The sequence below is a fragment of the Apis florea genome, unplaced genomic scaffold (genome assembly GCF_048593485.1).
Source record: "Apis florea isolate Af1SG1 unplaced genomic scaffold, ASM4859348v1 contig_2495_pilon, whole genome shotgun sequence".
In the NCBI taxonomy this organism is placed as follows: domain Eukaryota; kingdom Metazoa; phylum Arthropoda; class Insecta; order Hymenoptera; family Apidae; genus Apis; species Apis florea.
Genome location: NW_028256595.1, coordinates 2625737 through 2638005, shown reverse-complemented (window position 1 = coordinate 2638005; position 12269 = coordinate 2625737). Strand labels below are relative to the sequence as shown.

Here is a 12269-nt window from a genome sequence, read left to right as displayed (position 1 = left end):
GGTAAGAGCTTGCTCGAGGAAACTATCGATTGCCTTGTTAAAAAACGCGTGCACTTTTTGCACGGTTTTTATGGAATACAGACGAAGAGAGCAACGCCACCAGTTTGACGGTAAACGAGAAGCAGACGGGAGTGAGATTCGACGGCGTGAGGAAGGTGTACAACAGCGATCAGGGCGAGATCGTGGCGGTGGATGACTTTACTCTGAAACTCAGCGAGGGAGAAGTAACCAGCCTCCTTGGAAGAAACGGTGCCGGGAAAACTACCATCATGTACGTTTCCCAAATACATTGAAAAATTAATAGTAGAAAGTAGAAAGATTTTCTTCGACTCCGCCACTCGATTTTCCCATTGTTTCGTGAACGATCGAAATCCACCGTTTCGAGCGTGTACTCTCGTTTCAGCAAGATGCTGACGGGGATGCTGGCCCCGACCACCGGCGAGATATGTTTGAACGGCGAGGAGGGTTGCAAACCCGACATAGGGGTGTGCCCTCAGGATAACGTGCTGATCGGTAGCCTAACACCCAGGGAACATCTCATCTTCTACGCGAAACTGAAACGATCCAAAGAGGACGGAACGAATATGCAACGAAACGTGGACGAGTGAGTAGTGTATCGGAATGGAATAAATAAACGAATCGATCATCTTGAAAGGCCGATCTCGATGTTCGATCGATCGAAATTAGACAAGGGATCCTCTGTTCCCCAGGATGTTGACGTCTCTGGAGCTTGGCAGCCAGGAACACGAGCCGGTTTATAGACTCTCCGGCGGCACAAAGAGACGGCTTTGCGTGGCTTTGGCGTTTCTAGGCTCCCCAAAGCTGGTGATCTTGGACGAGCCGGGCGCCGGAGTGGATCCCGCCGCGAGGCGCAGAATTTGGCGCCTAATCGATCAACACAGGATAGGGAGGACCGTCATCCTGTCTACCCATCACCTCGACGAGGCTGACACGCTCAGCGACACCGTGGTCGTGATGCACAAAGGAAAGATACTCTGCACCGGATCACCCTTGTCTTTGAAGATGATGCACGGCCGTGGATACAGACTCCTCGTCTCGTTCCCCGCCGATCCCCGCGACGAGAATACGGATTCGAAAGAGGGGAAGAGGAAAGCGGAGACGCTGAGAAGCGTGGTCGAGGAGGTGGTGGCTAACGCGGTGACTAACGAGCTCTCCGCCACGGAGATGGTAGTCACTCTGCCCTTCCAGGGGAAGAACGGTGTTAATAACGAGTGGGTCGTCCTTCGTAGAGACCATTTATTTATTTCGCGTCTTTCTCGTAAATCGCGCGTATATATTTATATCTATTTCAGTATCGCGCAAGCCGCCAAGGTGTTGGAGGACAGTCGAAAGATCTTGGGCTATTCCCACTTTTCGTTGGAATGCGACACGTTGGAAAGGGTGTTTCTCGATCTCTGCTCCAGAGCGGAGAGCGGGTCGTCCATCGTAAGAGCTAGTCAGGATAGCGTTATCAGTATAGATAATAATAGCGGTGTGTAAAAACGTATAAAAACGTATATTTATTAATTATTATTATCGAGGGTTTAATATAATTGTAATATTCGATAGGTTCAACGGTGGCGAAAGACGACGTTGATTTAATTCATGACGAATCGAACGCCACGAACCCCACCCCAATTAGGCAGATGAAAGCTTTGTTGAGGAAACGAATATGGCACTTCAAAAAGGATTGGTTGACATTCTTGGCCGGCCTTCTCTTGCCGACCATGTTCGTTGCGGTTGCTATGGGATTCTCTTTGATCAGGCCTCCCTCCGAGGATGAACCACCGTTGGTTCTCACTCCAAAATTATACGACACTCATTCCACATATTTCTATAGGTGATTAAATACGATCGTGTTAACGAATTAATATTAATATCCTATTTTATCGTTTATTTTATTTTATCTTATTTTAGCATCGATAATGGCGTCGACTCGTTTTTGCAACGCGTGTCTCTCCAACTGCACAATCGATTCGGGGACGATTATGCTGGAGCGTGGCAAACGTTGCCCAATGTATGGATTTGTCACGAAAATTACTCGAAGAAAACGCGTAGAAACGAATAATAGTAAAACGAATGTTTCGAATATTTTTTTCCATTCAGGACACGGGTATCTGCGAATGCGAGGATGGCCAACAGGTTTGTCATGGTTTGTCCAAAGCCGTTGAAGGTCTTCTTCAAGTATTACCTGGCAGACCTACCCTGGATTGGATAGTATCGACTCATCAAGAATACATAGAGAAAAGGTGGCAAAGACAGAGGAGAGAAAAAAAAAAAAAAAAATTCGAATTTATACGTTTGAATTTTAAATTTACTAAATCGTGATCGACAGATACGGAGGATGGTCTCTGTTTCACGCCGACGACGAGCCACTTTTCGTGGTCTGGTACAATAACAAAGGTCATCACGCGCTTCCATCTTACTTAAGCGCCTTGAACGAGGCAATCTTAAGGGCGTCAGGTGTCCACGGTCATCTAACGACCTTGAATCATCCCTTGAAGCTCTCCAGCGATCAACTAAATCGAATGACTCTGTAAGCTGCAATTTCCATTAATTTGCTACATTAAAGAGAGAGAGAGAGAGAGAGAGAGAGAGAGAGAGAGAGAGAAATAACGTATGAATATTCAAAAACGCCTACCGGTTATATTTTGATTAACCGAATTCAATTAAGGTCAAGGATTAGCATACAAGGTTGATCTTACCGTGTCGACAAAATGAAGCGGAAAATGCGAATAATAAAATGGCGCGTGTTCCGTTTACTTTTAATTAACACTCTCGACGCCTATATACACGGCTATATCTCGTCGCTCCAATCGTTTCGACCAAGTTTCACCGTTCATTATTTCAATCTCTCATTTCTCACCTCTGTTAATCCTCTTTAACGATTTCGCGCCACGAATTCGATGTTAACGAGATCCGCGTCAAAATTTCGATCCAGATTGCAGCACGTGGCCGACGTCGGCGTTGCCCTCGTACTTTTGATCGCTTTCAACCTGGTGGCCGCCCAAGGCTCGAAAGAATTGGTGAGAGAAAGATTGTCCGAGGAAAAGAGAATTCTCTTCTTGGCCGGCGTCCATCCTGTCACCTATTGGATCACCGCCTTAATTTGGGACTTTCTCGTAAGTGAAGAAATTAGACAGTTCTCTAACCACCAGAAGAGAATTCGAATTTCTTCCTCGGTTGTTCCAGGTGTTCGGATGCTCCATCGGTTTGGCCGTCTTCGTCTTCGAGATCTTTGGCCTCTCCGCGTACGTCGCCAGGGACAATTTGCCAGGCATTTGTTTACTCTTGTTCCTGTTCGCGTAAGTTTCGCGATCGATAGAAGAACGATCGCTCCTTTTCCCTCCCTTTCCCGACTTCGATCGATTCGAATTTTGTTTGTTTAAAGGTGGGCGGCGATACCATTCTCGCATCTGGCCGAGAAGATGTTCCACGACTCGAGCATGTCGAACATGGTCCTGTTCTGCGTTAACACGTTCATAGGCGTAGCCTCCCTTGCCACCATTCTGGTACTCGATATTCTAGGAAGGACGAAAACTGCGGAAGACGCGCGTGAAATTTTGCACTATCTTCTACTCGTGTTTCCCCAATACGCGTTGGGCGACGCTCTGGTGCAAATATCGCGCAACGACATCACCGCCCAATTGCTGGAGAAATTTCACATGGACACGTACCAATCGCCCCTCGGCTGGCAACTGTTGGGCCTTCATTACGTTTTCCTCGCGACAATCGGTGCCGTTCTCCTCTCCCTCAACCTGATGATCGAGTGTCGACTCGTGCCGATTTTGAAGAAACAACGATGCCCGTACGAGGCGGTGAAGGAGGACGACGACGTGTCCAAGGAGAGGATGAGGGTGGAGGGTGGAATGTCGGACGACGCGTTGCAGACGGTGAAACTGCGCAAGGAGTACAGGAGCGTTTACGGGACGAACGTGGCTGTAGAAAATTTGAGCATCGGGCTGGAAGCGGGGAAATGTTTCGGCCTGTTGGGGACGAACGGTGCCGGGAAGAGCACCACGTTCCGCATGTTGACCACGGAGATCATCCCGACAGCGGGCAGAATAATTTTGAGGGGCAAGGAGGTCGGTTGTGGACCTCTGTGCAACGGCGAGGTCGGTTATTGTCCACAGAGCGACGGCCTCGACGGTTTTCTCACTCCGCATCAGTGTCTAACGATTCACGGAGAAGTTTGCGGGTTGAGCAACGTCCCTAAGGTGACGCTTGATTTATCTTCCAACTTTCGCTCCCGCTCCCTTCCCTTCTCCTTCCTTCACTTTTCTCCCGCACCTTCGAAACAACTATCTCCGCCCCCTCTCCTCCATCCCACGGCTTCTTCGCTCCCGCGCGGATTGCGTTTTTAATTATTTCTCGTGCCAAGTTTTTTTTCGAAAGCGCAGGCAATCGCCTTCTTTCTTTTTTTTTTTTTTTTTTCTTTTTCTCCTATTCTTTTTTAAATACACAAACAATTGCACGCGACGAGCAACAAATCTCGAGCAACTTCATCATTCCAACAGTTGTCTCGTTCCTTCGTTGTGTACCGACTCCTTTACAAGAATTTAATATTACCCCGTGAAAAATTGTTTGTTTCAGGCGGTCGAGTCCGCGCTGAAGAGACTCGATCTTCTGAAATACGCGCACAAGAGAGTGAGCAGCCTCAGCGGAGGTAATAAAAGGAAACTATGTACCGCCTTGAGCGTAATGGCGCCGGTACCCGTGGTTCTTATGGACGAGCCAACGAGGTATTTTCGTAAAACGGTCTATTAAGAACCACCTTTTCCTTTTTTTTTTTTTTTCTATTTAATAAACAAGAAATTCCTATATTTTCCTATATTTTCTTTTTCTTATCGAATAGCGGTATGGATCCCGCCACGAAAGATCTCGTCACGAAAACGATCAAACATCTGACGAGGAATCAGAGTTGCGTGATTCTAACGTCGCACAGCGTGGCGGATTGCGAGAACGTGTGCAACAGGGTCGGTATTCTTGCCAAGGCTGGCCTCAGGTGTATCGGTACGCCGCAACACTTGAAACACAAGTGAGTTTCTTTCCCATGCGAGTCTTTTATCCAAATCGTTTTTACGTACGAGTCGCTCCTCTCTCGTCTCGAACGAACACAAACAAATCGGATTCAAAAATTCGATACGATATTTAACACCCTATTAACAAAACGAAACGTTCGATTATTCCGGGCGCGATATGCGGGCCCCCATGTATATATATCCCGGACAGGATTAATTTCGATCAGCGCGTTTTAACGATGTTGTTCCAACTAATGGATCGTTCGTGTTGATTTCATCTCCCCGCGAACAGCTTCCCGACAAAATTCGATAATTTATTTGCCGTTCCGCGTTCCCTTCGTGTCGATTGATTTTTAATTTCATCCGATCATTCTCCGCGAAACGATCCAATTCCCACCGTGGGGAATTTCATTAAATTTCATTCATTTCCAATTCGAACGGAAGGAGAGGAAGGAGATTACGTTCCGCTATATAACACCGCCATATTGGCAAAGCTGCGCGATCGAGGCGCCCTCTCCCCTTCTCTTTCCACGCGCCCATCTATATAACCTCCTTTTCGGCAAATGTAACTTAAATCGCCACAAGTATTTAGACTCGGCAACTCTCGCCGACTCGTAGTCATAAAATCTCCCCCCCCTTTTACGTTCTATTTTTCCTACTTTTTCCGTTCGCAGCATCGTGCGCTTTACGGAATTCGTCACGTTTATGTATCGCGCATACCGCCGCGACTCTACGCGCAATCTATTCCTTCGCGGATGCCAATCCATCTCGCGGAATCTCGACGAAACGTTTCCAAGAAGAACGAACCTCTCGTTTCAATTTCTTTTTCTTTTTTTTTTTTTTTTTTTTTTTTTTTCACCAAGTAAACAACGAAACATTTCCCATTGTACGAAGTCTCGTTTCAGATCTCGTTCGATCGTTGCTCGTTCGTTTCGCAATTTTTTACGACGCGATCGCGAATATTTCTCCATCCTCGGGGAAAATTCAACGTACGTTTAATTAACGCGATTACGAGCGTCGAGAGAGAGAGAGAGAGAGACTGCTCGATGTACGGCATATTATACGAAGCATGATATCGGATCGGTTTGTCAAATACTTTGATCGATTCTCTCTTTCTCCGATACACGGTCGTAAATGTAAATTAACGGAGAAATAGGCGCCACTTGCCGCGGAATAATAATTAATCTGCCCTTTCCCACGGCATACGATTCACACGTTGTTGATACGCGCGTAATAAATGGACGGAAAAGCGAATAAATGGAACGGTTTTGAAGCTTCGTTGCCGGGTTTATTTCCATTTTTTTTCCGTTTGCGCGCGATCGATTATCGCCTCCATTGCTGCGATTCTATCTTCGGTTGCGGCGAGACGATCCGTTCGTTTATTATGCAATTTTGTTCATAGATTCGGCGAAGGTTACGTGGCGTTCTTACGATTCAGCCAGCCAATCACGGCCACGGATCTGAGGAAAGCCGTGCGAAACTACTTGCCACAGGCTGTGGTCTCCTCGAGGCAGGGCAGCGCGGCTCGTCTCCTCATACCTCGAAGCCAGGACATGCCCGTGAGCGTTAGCTTTAATAAGCTGAAGCTGTTGGCCGACGAGCTGAAAGCCACCGACTACACGCTCACTCAAAGTTCACTGGATCAGGCACGTATCGTAAAACTTACAAGCGTATGTCCGGGGAACATAGTTTCACGCTTCGAGAAATTACGTTTTACTTCTTCCGCCTCGCCTTAAACTCGAAACGAAAGGGGACGTGGACGAAATAGCTCGCGATGGGACAGGATTTCGCGATATCTTCAGAGGATTGATTCTCGAAGAAACTCGAGAACTTCGATCGAATTTTAAGGAAAACAAATCTTCGATTTAACCTTCGTTTTCTTCGTATCGTAAAAGAACTTCGTTCGTGCGTTAGACGCCAAAAACTTTCGAACTGTGAATTATAAACGAACATCAACCGATAATATTTCCGTGTACAAACTTTTCGTTCCACTTCCCCGAACGTATTATCCCGTACGATGGAATAGAATTATCGAGGTTTACGAAACAGTCGCTCATCGTATCGAATCGAAGGCGAATCGATAAAGTTCCGGGTGACTGTGTCCCGATGTACAACGCTCTTGTCTCGAGCGGATGATGTACAGTCGATGCGCGTCGCTGCCAGCCCGTTCGATCAAGGACGATCCTCGTTTACGTCTCACCTACCTCGAGGAATATTAATGGATTTGTCTTACACTCGCATTTGCGTACAATCTCTCTCTCTCTCTCGAACCCGTGGTTTCATCCAACCAAGGCCCTGGAACCAATCTTGCACCGCCTCAGCCTCGTCTTACGTAAGCTCGACTAAATGCTTTCTGATTCGCCCTATCGAACATCCACTACGTACGTACATCCACTGCGTTTCAAAACGCGTTCATAATTAATCACGCCTCGTCCGTGGAAGGAACGGGTCGATTCAATCCCATCCGAGATAACTTTCCAGTCTAAATCTCGTTCGCGTGCCCCCAAGAATTTTAATGGCAAGACACGCGGACCGACGCCTTTCTATTTCATCTAATCGCTCTTTTCTTCTTCTCCTCCACGCAGGAATTTTTCATTTAAGCGCAATATAATCGACCGATCCCTCTCCTCGATCGATCGAGCAGCCGTGTGTTTCGTCCTTCGACGCGGATTAAATCTTCGCTTCTCACTCTCCTTCTTCATTTTCCGAGAGATTACCTAACCGCTGCGGTTAGTGTACCGTGTGAAACGCAATTAGAAGTTGGGGGAGAAAGAAGAGGAGGGATAAAAAGGCGTCCCCCTCGGGGTTCGGTTTCGGCTGGCGCAGAAACAGCGGATTCATCCAACGAGCGGCCTCGTTAATAAACCCGTGGGCCCGATTTGAACGCTGATTAAAAAAGTTTCGCGTTGACTGTGAATTAAACACCGTTTAGAAATTTGTATCCTTTCTCCCCGATCGGAGGAGAAGCCCTTTGCTCCATCTCGAGAACTCCATCGTTTGGTTCGTTCTATGTCTGAAATTTTCGAAACTCGACGCACTTTTTAATTCCACCACGAGAAACGAGAGAGAGTTTATTTTTCAGCGGTCGGGGAATGGCGCGCGACGCCTAAATAATTCATAGGCGAGGCTGGTGATGGAATAAGCGGGAGATTGGCGAGAAACCGTTCAATGGAATCACGTTCGCATCGTTTGTCCGCGTCCCGTGCCAGGGCGTCCCGTCTCTCTTAACGGAGATAAGATTCCAGGGATCGTCTGGGCTGTGACAGGATTTGTTGATCCGGTTACGTTTACCCGTACACAAACCTCGTCCCTCGAGATTAACTTAACAGAGGCAGAGAGAGTCTAAGAAGACCGTTGATAACTTTAATTTTCCAACACCCTAGGTCTTTGTTAATATCACGTAAATGCGTGACGCGAAGAAAAATACGTATGTATATAGACCGAAACGAATTTATATGTCTGAAATATCCGAAGAAATAATTGCTCTTTTAAGAAGAATTTACGAAATTGGCGTCCTGTAACTCAGCTTTATCCATTCGTCTTACTTACGATCGATTCGTTATGAGACAGGAAAATTTTATTTTCTTAATGTATTCGTGTTAATCGTTACGGACGACTTCTCCGCCGCGGCAAAAATGTGATGAAAGATGGCCGCGTTTACTTTTTACTCACTGCGAGCCGAGTTGGTTTGACGGTGTTTATTGGAAAAAAAATCGATGCCACATTTCGAGAGAAAGATACGAGCGAAAGAGTTGAATAAATACAACGAAATTCGACGATAAAGAAATTTCTAAAGAAACACAATGGTCCGAGGTATACGTGTTCATATCAACGTTGTTATGTATCTCTCACGATCCAAGGGATTTCCTCTCTTCTTTCTTTGGTCCTCTTTCGTTCTCCGATTAATCGGTCGAACCGATATTTTCTCCGTCGAGCCACTCGACAGCTCGGTCGATTAGTCGTCGTCTCGTCGCGTCCATGAAAGAAGAAAGAAAGAGAGAAGCGAGACGCGTCTTGGAGCGTGCGATATCGATTCTCGTACGAATTAAACATTTGCTTTGACAGAGTTTTGAGACGAGGTGAGAAGAGGAGGGGGTGCGTGATTGAAATAAAGCGCGATTTCGTGATCAAAGAGTGCAGATAAAAGCGAAATACAATTTATCCTATGATAACGCGGGAATATTAATTAAGCTTGCAACGACAGCGGACAGTTCAGAAATTATGAAAATAGGTGAATAATCGGGGGGAGGGATCGTGTATTATTCTATACCGTTGCGCGTGGCTGCTTCGTTATTTATTCTTGGTTGGTTATTGGTTCGTCTCTGATCTCGCTCGGATCAACCGTTTACCAACCGGTTATTGCGCCCCTCTCTTTGTTCTCGGACGGAGACAAAGGTTGAAAACGAAATCCGATCGACGCGAGAGACGGTGGTCGAGCAAAAATTTTCGAGAAGCTACTTCGTTTCTTCTCCCCTTTTTCCTTTCTTCTTTTTGTTGGTGAAATAATTGCAACGCGACACTTTGCAACAGCGGGATCACGGAGGCCGATTTCCGGGGATGGCTCGAGATCGCTCGAGACAGATATGCAGATTTTTATGCTCCCTAAAAGCGCCGCACCCGGGCTTCTTCTTTCAGCCATTTTTCAACGTTCGCGGGTGACGTTCGTTCCTCGGGAGAGATTCGCGAATTTCTCTTCTCGTTGAAGGGAGAGACGAAATTGAAAAGGAGTCTCTTTCGTGGAATCCCTTTTCCTTGGAGCTAAGATATAAATTCGTTCGTTCTGGTGTACACGGCGAGGAAGAATCGAACGATCGGCAATTTAATCGTCGAGTTTGCCAGATTTTCGAGCGCATCTTCAACGCATCGTTTTCGAGAGTTAACATTAAACTTTCGCGCGATTCCGAATTTGTCGGTTAATTAAGTATTGTGTATTCCATATGTGCATAACCGCGAGCAGTTAGTTTCGATCGTTGAAAATAATTTGCTACTCTCCCACCTATGGGATGCATAATTAATTTTTCATCGCACGGGCCCCAGTTTGCCGTCTTTGGATTCGTGGTCGGGATCGACGCCGATCGACGGCGTTCTAACGGTCGATCATGGGTACCTCGACGTCGAGATCGTCTGTAGACGACTTAGACTTACTTTAATTTTTAAACAATGCGAAACAGGAAGGTGGAGGAGCGCGATAAAGATGGTGCGAGGAATCGATGGTGTCGGGTGTCGTCCCCCGATGGAATTTTTCCACAACCTGTAACGCGAGATAACCCGGCCGCAAACGAGTCGAACCCGAGATGTGCGTTTTTTTTTTCCTCTTCCAGGGTGAGCTTGTACGTAAACCGCGAAACTCGCCTCGTTCCGTGAGAGTTTCCATGATTTTTATGCTTCCCCCGTCCGAAGGAGCGAGCCGTCCTTCTTCCTCCTTCCTCCTCCTCCTCCTCCTTTTATTCCCCCTTCGCTCGTGTTCGTCGTATATTGGATCGACGAGGGTACAGAACGTACTCTCGTCGTCGGCGCACAACGAGGACCAAAGTTGGAGAGCGTTGGATGGATTCACGGATTCGTATTTGCGTAACGACGGAAAAAATGGATGATCCCGATCCGATTCTCGGTAAAAATTCTATGAATATCGCGCCGCCCGATCACTCGCGCGACAAGTAGCTGGAAAAATAAGAATTGTTGCGCGCCGCATTCGTGGAATAACTTTTACAACATTTTCTTTCTCTTCTCTAAAACGCAAAAATTAAACTAGTGAATCGACGATCGAAATTAAACGGGGGGGCCATGAAATCGCTTCGTTTGACGCGAATTTAAATTGCTCATAACTCTAGCCATGAATAAGCCTCGATCGATTTATTTTCGATTTGTACATCGACTTTTGTCTTGGAATCGATTCTCTCAAAAATGAATGCCACCAATTCGTAATATTTCGTCGATTTCATCATTTTTTTTTTTTCGAGCAATTTTACGCGATCAAGTATTTAATCGAGCGCTCTTCTTTTTTCTAATTTTACAGGTACTAGTGAACTTTTCAGAGGAGACGGAAAACGAAAGCGACGGGCCGATGTACGCGCAAAGCGGTAGCAACAACGTCTCGAACGTTTTCTCGAGCATGGACACCATACACATGGATACGTTCTGATCGATTTCATTGATTCGATCAAATTTATTATACACCCGTACAAACACCGATTAAATTTATATAACGCGCGTTTTCCACGCGGATCGCTCTTATCGGCGCATAGATCATAGAGATTTCTGTGATAGCTTTAACTTCGTTGTCGCGTAGTGGCTACGTTACTGGCGCGCGATAAGAGCTTTCGACATAAGCTGTCGCATCAACGACAGCAGTGCTCACGATTAATTTTAGTTAGTTGATCTATGTATAAATCGCGATCGATATCCATCCCAATTTTTATACCGCATGTTACGTACTTTTGATCGTTTTTTTTTTTTTTTTTTTTTTTTACAATGATATTTCCCTCGATACGCGTTTGACGCGTGAAATTTATTACTCCCGCGTTACGTGTTACGATCAATCGATATTGCACGCGTAATAATATTATTTTGCAGGCCGCGTTAATTGATCGCCGCGTGCGCGATAATCGTTGGCGTTAATTTTACGTACGTAGTTGCGTACATCGTCTTTTTGATCGGAAACAACAGGCATGCGACAGACATGGATAACTGCTTATTCCATCCATCGAGATAATGTTGGATCGTGTTGCATAAAGTGGAGAAATTAGGTCAACTATATACGAAAATTTTCCACAATAACCATCGGATGATAAGTAGCGAGAATATCCGATTTGTCGTGACACGTGAATGCGTCGATTAATATTATAGATAAATATTTTATATATACACACACGCGCGCGCGCGCGCACACACACACACACACACACAATGTTTATATATGTTATTAAGATTTTACCATTTTACACGTCATTCAAGATGTATAGAGTTCCTTATTAAACGTACCAATTTCGAAACAAATTTTTTTTATTATTCAAATCTTTATAAAAATCTTCTCGATATCTAATCTACAAAAGAAGAAAGAAAGAAAAAGAAAGAGATTAGAACATTAAATAACAAAACGATATCGCGTCGAGTGTAATTGATGCTCTCGAGTAACAAAAACAACTGTACGTACAATCGCTCTCAATTAAACACGGCTGGGAGCACAGTACGGTAAGGAAATAAAAATAAAAAGGAAGGAAAAAAAAAAAAAAAAAGTAAAAGAAAAAA

At 45.6% G+C, this 12269-nt stretch overlaps 1 protein-coding gene across 3 annotated transcripts in view; it reads left to right on the top strand.

The window, feature by feature from the left end:
- Positions 1–12017, top strand: part of ldd (lipid droplet defective) — a 29540-nt gene extending 17523 nt beyond the window's left edge. For all 3 annotated transcript variants that reach the window (XM_086907001.1, XM_086906999.1, XM_086907000.1), the window contains 15 exons: positions 82–271; positions 404–604; positions 711–1232; positions 1314–1492; positions 1570–1840; positions 1918–2017; positions 2107–2249; positions 2336–2536; positions 2942–3122; positions 3193–3305; positions 3392–4217; positions 4594–4742; positions 4856–5038; positions 6424–6667; positions 11038–12017. In XM_086907001.1, coding sequence (XP_086763127.1) covers positions 82–271; positions 404–604; positions 711–1232; positions 1314–1492; positions 1570–1840; positions 1918–2017; positions 2107–2249; positions 2336–2536; positions 2942–3122; positions 3193–3305; positions 3392–4217; positions 4594–4742; positions 4856–5038; positions 6424–6667; positions 11038–11163 — 3629 coding nt within the window. In that variant the 3' untranslated portion in view covers positions 11164–12017. The remainder of the gene's footprint in view (positions 1–81; positions 272–403; positions 605–710; positions 1233–1313; positions 1493–1569; positions 1841–1917; positions 2018–2106; positions 2250–2335; positions 2537–2941; positions 3123–3192; positions 3306–3391; positions 4218–4593; positions 4743–4855; positions 5039–6423; positions 6668–11037) is intronic.
- Positions 12018–12269: the final 252 nt, after the last annotated feature.